Source organism: Egretta garzetta, unplaced genomic scaffold (assembly GCF_000687185.1).
Source record: "Egretta garzetta isolate BGI_Z169 unplaced genomic scaffold, ASM68718v1 scaffold404, whole genome shotgun sequence".
Taxonomy (NCBI): Eukaryota; Metazoa; Chordata; class Aves; order Pelecaniformes; family Ardeidae; genus Egretta; species Egretta garzetta.
The window spans coordinates 373,598-387,759 of NW_009259323.1; the positions used below are offsets into that span (position 1 = coordinate 373,598).

Below are 14,162 nucleotides of genomic sequence, written 5' to 3' on the forward strand. Positions count from 1 at the left end.
CAGGAATGGGAATGTGACAAGTGGAAGGCATGAATGCAAGAGGGTTTTTTCTTCTTTTTTGTTCCTCTGGGACAAAGCTTTAGGATTTTCTGTATTGTGTCTCAACATAATGCTCAATAATTCCCTTGACAGTTCCTCAGCTGAACAACATTTCTCATTGATACTTCCTCTGTTTATGAATATATTACTGCCACCGTGACTGTACTCAGAACCAAACTGCCATGCTAGCTTCAACATTTTTATATTCTCATTTCTTTTAAACAGCCACTGTGGAATGTTACAATCCCAGAATGAATGAATGGAGCTATGTCGCAAAAATGAATGAACCCCACTATGGTCATGCTGGAACCGTGTATGGGGGATTAATGTATATTTCAGGTAAATAATTCCTATGATCATATAATCTCTATGAAAAGATTACTTATCTAACTTTTCCTATTTCAGTGGGAGACAATAAAAAGTAGTCTCTGGGTGCCGTTGGTTTGCTGTGGTATAAGCAGTTGATGCAACTTCATATGAGGTCAGTCAAATAGCATATATACTGCAGAGTCTGAGAAAATAATTTAAGATAATATCATGCATTTACATAGTAAATGACAGCTCTGAATTACAAAGCAGTTACTGTAACTCTCAGAATGCTTTTTTTTTTCTGTGGCAACATGACATATATAACATCACATATACATTTAAATAGCCATAACCATTAAACATTGTCTTTAATACACTTTGGAAAGCATTGGAAATTTTAATACTTTGAAGAAGAACATCTGTCTTGATTGAGCTATTGGAACGGGATAAATTTTCAGGTTAATCGAAATATACGAATGATGTCTGTACTTTCACTGGTCTTTCATTTGTAATATGCTCACTTAGCTTATTGTTTCACTCCATTTTTTTTTTTCCAAACTGGGGGCAATAGGTTTTCTGAAAATCTGGTATCTGCTCAGTTTTTAAAGACGACTCAATCTGTCTGTCAGTGATCTCTACAGAGATCACAGACCTATGCATGTTCTCCTACTGCAATTTTAAAGGATGTCCTCTAAGAACGAAGCTGAAATTCAGGGCAGGAGGTGGGACAAGGTAGCTTAGCTGTAAAGAGCTGGTAGGGAGATGCACTGGAGCAGATTGATCCTCGGGATTCCCCTAGGAGGGATTTTTTTAAAAACTTGTCATAAGGAACAGCTGCTTATTTTTCTATGAGCAAGTCCATTAAGCTAGCTTCTAATCACTGTGCTGCTATTTGTACTTTTGTGCCTGTTCACTTGTTTTACTGCAGGTGGCACATGTATATGCTCCCTGCTGTGGTTTTTTTCATGCAGATGCTGTGTATTTCCCACAGATTTTTCTTTTCCTCCTGTCTTCTTGGATATCCCTGCAAGTCTAAACACTTAGGGGGCTGAAAATGTGAAAATTGGTTCCTTTATCACTAAAGCCTCTTCTTTCTGACAGGCTTCCAAGCGCTGCCACTAATGTGACTGTCATTAAGTATCAGGGATGGACAGTCCTATTTTTTCTGTATTTAATTCTTACTGTCCAACGGAAGAATTAAGTTCTTTCTTGCATAACGCCTGTAGACACTATGCCATCTCTGTCCGCCAGTAATCCAAGCGTGATAATCCAGTGTTGAATGGTTAACCCAGCGGGAGGCTGTTCAGCAGCAGTGTGTTCTCTGCATATTTTTAGCACCTCAAATATGGTTGCATTATGGTCTTAAACCACAGCTAATAAGCCTACGGTGTCTGAAATTGGTGTGACTGCTTTCTGACCTGCCTAGTGACCTTGCGGAAAGGTGGGGCATTTCATCCACCGATGGAGAAATCATCCTGTGGTTTCCTCTGAAGCCTCTCCAACTGCTTTTGCAGGGAATGGTGGAGAAGGTAAACAGAGAGAGAACCACAGGCATCTATTAACAGTAGAATACTTGAAATCTGTGTGTCCTCTATCTCTGTCTTTGGTTCAAGTTGATGGAAAAAGTTTTCTGAAGAAAATTCTGCTATGTAATAGGACCACTTAAAACAAAAATTCAAAGTCTCAAAATTTGAAAGGGAAATGGATTCCTTTTTTCTTGATGGCGAGAAACAGAACTAGCAAACTGAACAAATGTAAGCAAAGAAATGATTTTGCCAGAATGAAACATAAGTAACAATTTCTTGTTCTTTCAGTCTGCCAGTATCTTATGTAATGAAGTACTGTGTAAGTCATGGCTTCTTTCCATATTCAGATTTAAAGGAACAAGGTACATTAAAAACGTCATTTGAAATGGAGCATGTACGTGGTAATCTAATCTAAGCATATGTGAAAAGTTTTAGCGAAGGCTGAATTCATTCACGAAAATGTATGTTTCTGCTATTTATTGCTTATTAGGGTGAGCATTGCTCTAACATGTATTTTATTTCTCTAGGGGGAATTACCCATGATACTTTCCAAAAGGAACTTATGTGTTTTGACCCCGACACAGACAAATGGACTCAGAAAGCTCCGATGACGACAGTGAGAGGTCTGCATTGCATGTGTACTGTGGGAGACAAGCTATATGTTATTGGTGGAAATCACTTTAGAGGAACGAGTGATTATGATGATGTTCTAAGCTGTGAATATTACTCACCAACTCTAGACCAGTGGACTCCAATTGCTGCCATGTTACGCGGGCAAAGTGATGTTGGGGTTGCTGTCTTTGAAAATAAAATCTATGTTGTTGGAGGATATTCTTGGAATAATCGGTGCATGGTGGAAATAGTTCAGAAATATGATCCGGAAAAAGATGAGTGGCATAAAGTATTTGACCTTCCAGAATCACTTGGTGGCATTCGAGCCTGCACTCTTACTGTTTTCCCACCGGAGGACAATACAGGGTCACCGTCTAGAGAATCTCCTCTTTCAGCACCTTAGAAACATCCCTTGACTTATGATGTTGTAGTAACACCTTTGCACTGCATCATGGAGTCTGTTATTTTTCTTCAGTAGTTTCTGTTAGGCTTAGCCTACAGCATTTCATACAATTACTGGAAAAAAAAAAAAGACTTTGACATTACTTGTGCTGTTTGTTTGGCCTAGAATGTTTGTCAAGTGGTTAACAAAAAAGATGTACTCGCCCGAGCCAAATGTTTAACAAATGAGAAGATATTGTCTATAAAATGGATGAACTAGGTATGTTATTAATGTTGTGTGTTGGGTGTGAGGTACCTTGTAGCTTACATTTGGAAGCCCAATGAGTCAAATTTGAAGACTTTGTATTGAACATGTTCTTTCACTAAATTTCATAATTGAAATCCTTTTTCCTTTCATTTTTGACTGCCGATTACAAGGGGAGGTAGACCACATCAATGTGAACTATGACAGAAGGTTGCCAAGGGGCCTGAGCTACCTCCCTGTTTTCACAGAGTATTTTTGACATATCTGTTTACCCACCTGACGTGGTGGGTGCTTTCAGAGCATATGAAGTTTCTTAGGCAGAGGGGAGAAACAAAATAATTTTAAAATTAGCACTATACAGGAAGCGGACCTTGTAGAGGCCGGGAGTTTTTTTATAACATATATCAAGTGTTTTTCCTGAGTCAGTTAAGTGATGCCTCAAACGAAAGATTTAAAATGTTTGGGTTTTTTAATTTGGGTTTTTTCGGGAATTGGCTCCCGCTTGCATGGGAGCACACACTATTAACAAATGGCAATTCAGTGCAGTTGTATATTCTGCTGTACGCCTGTACTGAATATAGGTAGATAAGGGCTAGAAACATTAACTTAAGCCACAGAATTTGACCAAATTGTTCCATCAGATCAAATTTAGTCTAACTTTTTTCTCCTTTGCTGTTGAGATAACTTGCATAATGTGTTCTCTGTATAGTCTCAGTTAATAAGGTTATTTAGCACAAAGTGCAGCTTCAGCGAGAGAGCTGCTTTTGCTCAGTGAACTTGGACTACCACATTTTACCTTCTTTTGTTCAATAAAACTTTTAACTGCAGTTATTCAGTCTAAGCTACCTCATTAATGTATTTGGTTTTCTTCCTCTGCCTCACTGTCTCCAGGATACGCATTACGTATATCTGTGTGGGTAGATTAATTTGCTAGGAAACCAATGCAGAAGTGATCATGAATGGGTATTTTTTGACCTACTTTTAAGAAACTATTTTGGCCTGATGTGTTCATTTTGTTGTTAAGGACTGACAAAAGATTTTTTTTTTTTTTTTTTTTCCCCCTTGGAGAACTACTGTTTATGTGTGCAGCCATGCAAATTTACTGAAATCTTTACCTGCTCCAAAATAACAGCGTGCTGCTGACAAATTGCAGCTCTCAGGGCTTATAGAAACCTAATGCCATCGTGCTTGTTCTGAACTTCACGTTTTATGTTACAAGTGGTTTTGCTAATGAACGTAGTCAGAGGTGCATCGTCTGGGGAAAACTGTTTAAATCAGTCAGCTTGTTTTATTGTGCTACCTATTACCAATAACCATGTACAGTTTAATAGACTCTTGTTGGGAATATCCTATTTGTATTTTGTGCCTGCTTGATGCATCGAGCAGCAGTATTACTATGGTGTCAATTTTGGAAGTACTGATATTTATTCTTTATGCAGTTTACTAGTAATGATCACTACTAAAATGTATGTGTAAGCTGTAGGTTTTATAGTTGTTTTGGTTAAAATTAAACCCCAATCTTCCACTTTTTTTTTTGAATAATAATCTTAACTCTGCCTAGCTGTGTGAGGTTGTTACAGGTGTTAATAGCGGCACCAGCAGATACTCTTGGAAAGCAGCCAGTCAAGATGAATTGACTCATCACCTTAAGAATAATCTTCTAATGCTGTGCAAAGCACCAGATAGGAAAATGTTGCTCTGTCATTTAAGTGTGTGTCAGTCATTTAAGTGTCGCATGCTACTCATTTTTTTTCCAGCTCAGAGACCAGATTTTAGAGCCTGCTTGAGTTTAAATCCCCTGAAATCCATATTCCATTTCTATTTTATTAATTAAACTAAAAACTAGTTGAAGTAGTTGCAACTCCCTTTGGATAATGTAAATACAACCTGCTGCCTGCATGCTGGGGGTGAGGAGATGCACTGTTTAAAAGTGGGTATCTTCACTGCTACTCTGCGTTTGAAGGAGCTTAGGGTCAGTTCTAACCATTACGAGACTGTTAGAAGTCTGTGTCTAAGCCTTGAGAATAGCCCAGGAGTGTATGGCCACAGTGTAGAGATTTATTTTTTTTATTGAGTCATTATCTATTCCACTTAAAGTGAAAGAATTCTTTCTGAACGTCAATTTGTCATCAGTGTTGGACATAGCTTAGTGGATTAAATGTAGTGCTTCAATCAAATTAATCTTTGAGGTATTTTCTTATATCTCCCTCTGGATTAAAGTGTTCATAATGACATTAGTTAACATCTACTCACCGGGATTGAAAAGTAAACATCAATGATTTTCCAAAAACTGCAAACTCTTCTTCTGTAATGCAATGTAAAATGACTTGATGCTCATTGCATCTTTTTAACTGTAGCATAATAAACCCTTTCCATCTCTGAATCCACAGCTGGAGGTGTATGTACAGATACAGCAGATACTCGGTCTCCATTTTCAGTAAGGCTGCTTTTCTGAAGAGTAAGCCTGCCATAGTATCTAGAGGCAGCAGCATCCAGATGATAAGCAGTCACCTCTATTTTCATAAATCTTGAATGCTTTCATTTTTGCAGTTATAGTACCTAAATTAGAAAACCATCTGGAAGAAAAGCAATTAGTAGATGTTTGACCTGAATGCGAATGAGACTACATTAGTCTGCTAGCAGGGAGAGCCACTGGAGCTGCCTGCCCTGATGGCAGACCCGCACTGCAATCTTGGAATTCATGTGGACTTTGCTTTTTTTGGTGCCTGACTAGCAGCAAATGCCCAAAGTGTTCACTTTCATATACAACTTGTCAAAAGGCCCGGCTGATACCCCTGCAAAGGAACCCTTTGAATGACTCCAGACACCTGGGATGCCATTTCCCTTGTTCTGTGCTTTGAAATAGGACAAGAACAACGGGGAGGAAAACCTGGGAAAACCCAGATTATTTGAAGTTTCTTTGCCCTCTTCATAACAAAGAGCTGATCATCTGCAGATGTCCAGTTTTCCGTGCTCCCCTTTCCCTTAGAAAGTTGAGAGTCTGGCCCAGGGACAGCAATTCGTGGCAGGACTCATCCTATCCTGGGGTGTTTGCAGCCTTGGCTTTCTTGGGATGATGGAGTTGTTGTGAAGGGGAGAGATCCGGAGCAGTAGGAGGCAGCTGATGCCGGACCTGTGCCTCTAGGCTTCCCTGTGCTAAAGAATCACATCGAGTCTTAACCTGTTCCCAGGACAAAAATGAGTTGTTTCTCATATCAATGCTATTTTTAAATTGCCCATTCTGTTTCTGAGGGGGGAATCTTTAAGGAGCAACATTTTAGTAACAGTCGGAAGCTCACACCAATAGTCTGATTCTTTAGTGGAATAATGGAAATCTTGGATTAGGGCAGTTTGCATACAGATAAATAAAATTCTCCCCAAAGGCTTACAGTCTTAATCTGATGGGCTGGTTGGACATCAGGAAATAATTTGATGCCACAGCAATGAGTGCAATACAAATGTGTGGAGCAGTTTATAGCCAAAGCACTTTTTTTTTTTTTTTTGTGCAAAGTTCACTCTACCTACTAGAACTGTTGTTACTTCTTAACTCACCCTCCAGCTGGTAATTACCTCATCTTTGCATTGGTGTCTGACTCTGCTGGTTGCTGGTTTTTTTAATTCTTCCGTTTTGTAGCCGACATCTTTGTTACTTCCTCTACTCCTAATCAGAATCGAGAAAGCTGAAGCTTTTCTGGTGGCATGGTCCTCACTTCAAGGGACAAACCAGCCCGCTGCTGGTGTGTAACGTACTCTTGAGAAATGGAATCGTAATTCAGCTTGTGCATACTTGGAAATACAACCTAGTAAAGGGTTGAAGGAGTAACGTGTGTCCCATTGCCTCCTGGCCTGCACCTTAGCTGGCGTTTTAGGCTGTACGTAGAGAGAGGGTGCCCAGAGATCTGGAGGCTGAGTCAAGCTCTCACGTTCACTTTACGCTTTCCATGCTCTGGGAAAGTGTTCTCTACTGGCACAGCATATGCAGCTTCTCAGAATTTTTTTTTTTTTTTTGGATTTTAGTTAAAATGTGAATGATTGTTCTTTGTACACAGATGTGGTCAGGAAAAAAGTCCTAAAATGCAGAGTTATATATATATGTATTTTGCTTAATGATAAAGTTTGTGATCCAGTAAGTATTGCAGGATCTATTCGGCTGTGAAAAGGTGATCACAGTTTTGAGAATAAGCTAGGGAATTAGGGTGACTTCACTGACTGGCACTGGTTTGCATATTCTTGTTGCCAGTCTCTTACATATCATTAAATGAAGGTCTTTTCTCAGTCTGTAGGCTCTATCTTTTGAAGGCCAGCTCTGTTGGACCTGCCGATTACCTCTGCTGGGGAAAACATGGTGGGATTTGTTCCACAATGTATCTTACTCGGTAAAACAGCATGGCTAGTTTTTTTTCAGGAATTCCGGCATCGGTGATACACAGGAGTCCTCCAGAGTTATTTAATGACCAGGTGGTTTGTAGAAGATGCAGCCCAGATAGCCTGGGAGTGGTGCTACAGCAGGAGCCTGCATGGTTGATGTTCCAGAAGGGATGATCTGGAACGGGGATTGCCACCTCCTCCATGTATTGATTTGGCTCTTAAAGACTGGGGTTTTTTCCCCATCTTTGGGAGTGTTTATTGCTGCTGTTTGGGTTTGTCACTCTTTATTCATGAAATGAGTAATGCCTCTCTGAATTTGTGGTGGGAGCGGTGAGCTGGTTCTTTCTGAGCTATGTGCTGTTGGGCTATCCACGTATTCATGAAAGTTTTCTATTCAGGGCTCTGTTTCCTAAGTGTTTAGAAGAATTCTGTTTGCAATGTGAAAAGATCTCGGATGAAAATGTGTTTGGGACTGGAAACACACAAAGCTAGTAAATTTGCAGAGTAAAATTATAATTCTAGGCAGGAAAAAAAAAAGCCTCTTTTGGAGTGTGTTGGCATGCTTCAGAGGTTCATTTGAACATTGAGCTCCCACAGACTGTCTGGAGCAATTATTTTTTTTTAAATAATTTATAGTTGAGTTAAGTGAACCAGAGCTCAGCTGTTCGTACCTGCTTGGCCTCTTGGCTGGCCTGTCGCCGTGTGGGCGTTAGGTGTTCTCCCTGAGACCACAGCATTCTGCACTGGCGGGGGTCTGTTTTCTCTGGGCAAGGGTAAAAACACCTCTCCTGTGTTCTGTACTGCCTGTTGATTGAGTTCCAAAAATAAATCTGAGCTTTGATTCTTATATCTGAAGTACATTGTGGCTCTGGCCTGCTAAAGATCACGTGGAGCTGTGGAATGAGCCCAGACCATGGCTTTCACATCTCATTTCGCACCAGCCCCTTGCTGCCCTGCAAAAAAATATTCCCAAACCCAGATAAATTCTGTGTGCAGGAGGCAAATCTCTTAAGACTGACATCAAATTTTAGTTACCCTGGCGTCTACAGGCCACCAGAATCTCCTCATTCTCTTTTCAAGCAGGATTGTGTACCAGAGCTGCTGAGTCGTCTGGAGGGGGGTAGATACTGTAACCTTGGGGTGCAATACTTCTTCCTTAGCCCTTGCTTCTGCCCTTTTCTTTTTTCCGTGCCCATGTGGAAGTTGCAGGAGGGGGATTCAGGGCTTGGTCAGGCTTTCCAGACCTCAGTAGAGAGCAAGCTCGTGTCCTCTGTCTGCACATCACTGTGGGAAAAAGAACTGTAGGAACTCTTCAGATTTTAAACATCAATCACAGAACAGTATCAATTACTTTAACATGTGTTCCCCATATCCAGTGTTGTTCCAAAATACTTGGCCTCTGTTGCATTAACAACTTTGCCTTTACCTCCCTTGTTTGACATCATTGTAAAAAAAAAAAAATTCTTGGTTTCTTTTCCACTTGTTTTTCATTGCTTGTAACCTTTTCTTAGAAGTATGGAAATAATTTTCCTTAGCATGTTTTATGCACTGAAATAAACACACCGCTGATCACCTGAGTCCCCTCCCCACGTTTCTTACGCAGTGCCTGCCAGCATATCCATATTTGTAGCCAAACCTTTGACAGCTGTCAATAACTATTACAAAGTCCTATAACTCCTGCTAATGGGCACAGGCTCCTGTGCTGCATCGTTAGGTATGGAAAAGAGGGGTCATCCCTTTTCTTAACAGTGGAATAAATCTGAAAAAATAACTTGATCTGAAGAGCAGACCTGAGCTGGATCAGACATTTGCATGCAGATTATTTAGGCTTGTGCTTGTTAACTTCACTTTTGAGTATTTTACTCTCGGATACATTTTTGCAAGTAAGTGCCTGTGTAGCCTTTTTTATTCAGAGGGTGTATTCCTTGCTAATCAGTGGGTAGAGCACTGGCTTGTGAGGTTTGCTCAGCCTCTGCCTGCAAGGCTCCCTTTCTGCCCGCAGAGATGCTCTCCCAGCTTCAAAGGAACAGCCTTGTGTAACTCAAGAACCTGCACCAGGGACAGGAGACGTGAACTTGGATGGAAAATGAAAGCAACTTCCTAATTGCAGTTAAGAAAGAAAAGTCAACGTCTCAGTTTGAAAGCCCATGTTTCTAGAAAGGGGAGGGAGCGTTGCTGTCCCTTAGGCATGTTTTGTCAGGAGTTCAGGATATTAACAGTGAAAGGACTGTTGCTGTAAATAAAGACAATTAAATAAATCCCTCAGTCTGTCCCCAAAACAGTGACAGATTGCTTCTGCTGACATGCCACGCTGTTAGCATTCGACTGTGTGTGTATGGGATGTCTGAAGCGCTCCTATGTAACAAATGCCTCGCTTTGCTGCTGCAATCACGAGTGATGCCCACGAGGCCGGGTGTATTCTTTATAGGCAGTTCTGAATAATGTTTTAAAATTATGTAGAATATTAGAGGATATACGTTTGTTTGGGTTTTTTTTGAAAACCATTTTTAATGCCATTTTCTGTATCTTAACTATTACAGCATTATTGCTTTTATTTGAAGCCAGCAAAGGCAACACGAAATGTCAGGTTTTGGTTCATCATTCAGGTTTGTGGCATTGCTGCTGCCTTTTGCTCTGGCTGTGGCTTTTCACTGTAGAGATCTAAGGAGGGGATGTTTCTTCCTGTGGCAAGAAGAAACAAAGAAAAGGAAACGTCAGATGCCAGCCAGATTATAGTGTGTGCTGTCAGCACCTCTGCAATTTGGGACAATTTTAAGATTTACAATCCTGTCAAATTTATCTTGTTTAATAACCCAGGGGGTTTCCATTTGGCCTGCAGTGCCACAGTGCTGGGAACGGGAAAAAAAAAAAAAAATCAAATGTCTTTGCATTACTCCCCACGCTGTGGCTTTTGTCGTGTGCTGTGGAATAACAACGCGCGCTCGTCTGCACCGAGGCCGCGAGCCTCGAATCCCATTTCAGTGCACCTGGCGGGGGACGGGTCCGCTCCCCGCGGTGAGAGCGGCTGCCCAAAGCCGAGGGCCATCGCGTGGCCACCGCTGCCCCAGCCGGTGGGGACTGGGCCCCTCTGAGCAGGGGTGAGCAGGGCGCTCAGCCTGGCTCCTGTGCAGGCAGCGGAGCCCTGAAAATATCTTTGTCCAAGAGCGTGGAAGAAGGATGGTTTTTTTTTTTTTTTTTAATCTTTGATTGTTCATGGGAATGATTTTAATCTTGGCTGTCCAAAGCGTAGAGCAAAGCTGAGCTGCAATGATCGCGTGCAGAGGTCACTGTAAGAGGATGGCTACATGAGACCACTCAGTTTTAGCACTTGTCAGCCACTGATTTTGGAGAGGGTCGGGGTAGTTGTTGTTTCCCCCCTCTTCCCCCCCCATTTTCTGCTTAGTCCTTAAATATTTCTCACACATTCTGTCTCTTATTCTAGGCAGGTTGGGTCATGCAGAGGCCAAGCAGTTAGGAACCTGACTGTGGCCTCCTTGTGTCACCAAGCATGTGTCCTGTCCTTAGTGATGCTGATGAGCGAAAAGCCCTGTTTGTTCTCCCCCTTCTTTCTTCCTCCCCAAAGAAAACCCACCCTATCTGTAAATGTACATTTGCATTGGTCCAGGCATTAGATCTGGGAGTTTTAAAAGATGTTGCACGTTCTACATCTCCTTATTTTTGCTGTCTATTCCAAATTAAGATGAATTTTTTTTAGTCTTCCGTTAACACCATGTGTCACGAGAAACCATGCCATTCAATAAACAGCTGCATCTTGCAGCTTAGGGTTACTCCAGAAAATGTACTACTTAAGGAATCACATTTAATTTTCCTCTTCCATATTTATACACTTATAAATGTGGACTTTCTGGAATTTAGATAACTTGATAGAGATGACGTGTGCCATATGGTTGCTGGGACAACTTCCAGCTTCATTAACAGTCCACTGGCTGAAGGGAAATAGCAGTTACTATTTTGAGCAATATAAAATCAGCCTATCAATTAGGAAAGTTAAAAATTACAGGAGTTTCTTTTTACAGAAGCCCCTGCTCTGAGTCTTCTCCTCCTCCCTGTGCCCCACACAGAGCTGACTTTGCAGTATCAAGCCATTAACACTGTTTGCCTTACTACTCAGCCATTGGAAATGGCTTAAAATTAAGCAAAGGAACACTCAATGTGCAAGATGCAAATAGGAAAGTTAATAGGCAAAAGACACCTCTATATTACTAAATCGTACTGGCATGATGTTCACAGAGTTGAGGGAGGGATCTTCTGCAAGAGCCCCGAATGTTGGTGCTGGTGGGCAAAAGCAGTGCCCTGGGAGCACGAGCAGCACGGATCTTCGGTGGTACGTGACCACCCCACTGTGTCTCTCCAGCTTCGCAGGAACAAGCACCGCTTTTGAGGAGAGCAGGACGAGAGTCTTAGAGGGGGCACCCTTGGCCCTGCCTGGCCATGAGCTGTGTTCAGGGACTGGGTCTTGGTAGGAGGGTGTGATGCATCTTTATTTTCCTAATTCTCCTGTTTGCTAAAGAAAGACCTTTCTCTTTCCTGTTCCTTTTCTAAGTCACCTGGAAAGTCTGTGTTCCCTTATGCGTGAAATGGGAGCAGATAATTTAGCACACTCTTCTGGTGCTGGTTATCATTTAAGGTTTGAAGTATGTGTTTTCTCTGACTGTTTATTGATATTATTTATTACTTTTTTTCTGAAAAGCCCTAACTTCTTGTGATCTGCCTGAAGGTAGACGATGGGTCAGGTTCAGAGCTTTTTGATGTCAACAGCGAAAACTACGCTGTCGGGTAGCTGTATTGACTGCACACAGAAGGTATAGGAGAACCTCCTGAGGAAGCACTGGTTGTTTTATGAAAACAGGGCTTGAACTGCTGCAAGTAACTGGGCTCGTTGCAGGAGTAACTGATTGAAAGTCTGTTATGGTACAGATTAAAAGTCCAAGGAGGTACAAGCTGCTCCTCTTGGCTCTGAACCATCCCTGTTCAGGCGTGGGAGGCGGCTGCAACCCGGCTGGGTTGCTGTGCTGAAATAGGACATGGGGCGAGAGGGCTTCCCCATCTTCCAGGTGAGTTACTGTTTAAAAAAATGTGGTGGCATCTCAGACAGCTGCGTTCTGAGCCAAGAGATGCTTGCCAAAATGCTGCGCATCTCTGCTGTGTGATAGGAACCATCAGCCCCTGAAGGTACCTGTGCTGCTCTTGCAGAAGGTGGTATGCCCGTTGCTCAACTGTCGGTGTCTACTCACCAAGTGATGACTTTATCCATGTGGTTTGACAGTCTTCAGTACAATTACTCACCCAGACCGGTACGTACAACAGTCTGACCAGGCCTGTGACCTCGCTGGCAGATCCTGGACAGTATGTTTTTGGATGCATTACACAGGTACGAATATTGGATAGCTCTGTGTGCCTTTCGAGACTGCAGAGTAATGTTTTGGAAGGGCCCAGTCAAAAGACTGCAAAGTGGCAGCTTCACTGGATGTATTACTTGGGGGTTTTGTTTGAGAAGCCGAAGCACGCGATGTTAAGACTCTAGCAAGGGACACCCCAGGTATCTGAATTTACTACTGCTCGAGATACTCATTTGGGTTTATTAGGTGATTTCTTTGCTTTTCCTCTTCTTCCTGGTCCCTAACCCTTTGCTTGGAAAATACACAGATGACTTCATGTCTGACAACTCGGAATATTGGAGGGGAGTGTTTCCCCACAGGCACCTCTGCTCCTGCCGATTGGACCAGTTGTGGCGCTTGGCAGCGCCTGTGCACGGGCTCCTGTTACCATAGTGCTGCGGAGGTGGCATCAAGGAGGAGGTCACCAGTGCACAAGCTGAACTGCAATAATTATTTTAGGAACTTTGCTAACGACAGTGGAACTGAGCTGAAAATGTTCTTGTCTGACAGAGTCGAGCACAGAAAGCCACTTGCTTTTTCTCTATAATCTGACAGGAACTGGGTCTGCTCCGAAATGCAGTCAGTTTTGAGACCTAACCTTGCCTGGAATTGCAGGGGTTAATGCCCAGCTCTACTTTCAGATGAAAACTTCAAGGTACCTTGAAGCGTGCAGGGCAGCTGGCAGTCCCATGGTGTGTCTTCTGCTGCGCTGCCTGCTCTGGATTGAGGCTGTCTTGTCTTGCTAATCACATCACATCTGTCAGCTGTCTGGGGCTAGAAACAAACTGTAAACAAGCTGTCAAGGTGGAGTGGGATGAATTGTTTAAAAAAAAAAAAAAAAAGGGAAAAAATCAAACCACCTTGAATGGCTAAATAAAAACTGGAGGGGCTAAATAGCAGCTAAATGTTCTTTCTTCTGTTTTTAGTATTTGTTCCATCACAGATGATGGATGATGGTTTATACATCAACATTTGGTTGTAAAAACGTGCAAATATATGGCAGTTTCAGCCCTGCTCCTTGTTGCCTGTAGGAAGTGCTTTACCCCTTCTCAGCAAGCTCCTGCTTGTGCTTTCCATCATTAAGGCCCTGGAAAGAGGTGCAGTAGTTCAGTGGCAACTTGTTCTTAGAAACTACAATCCCACCAGGCATTTCGCCCCCAACATTTGTCGTGTTTAGACCTTTCAAATTGTCTGGTTATTTTTGTGCTTCATTGACCAGGTTTGCATAATAGGACGACTCTGGTAATATAATCACAGGCAATA

At 42.1% G+C, this 14,162-nt stretch overlaps 1 protein-coding gene across 6 annotated transcripts in view; it reads left to right on the forward strand.

Annotated features, from left to right (window-relative positions):
* KLHL13 (kelch like family member 13) overlaps nucleotides 1–3,143 on the forward strand; it is an 80,475-nt gene extending 77,332 nt beyond the window's left edge. For all 6 annotated transcript variants that reach the window (XM_035892180.1, XM_035892178.1, XM_035892181.1 and 3 more), the window contains 2 exons: nucleotides 265–378; nucleotides 2,402–3,143. In XM_035892180.1, the coding sequence (XP_035748073.1) occupies nucleotides 265–378; nucleotides 2,402–2,889 (602 nt within the window). In that variant the 3' untranslated portion in view covers nucleotides 2,890–3,143. The remainder of the gene's footprint in view (nucleotides 1–264; nucleotides 379–2,401) is intronic.
* Nucleotides 3,144–14,162: the final 11,019 nt, after the last annotated feature.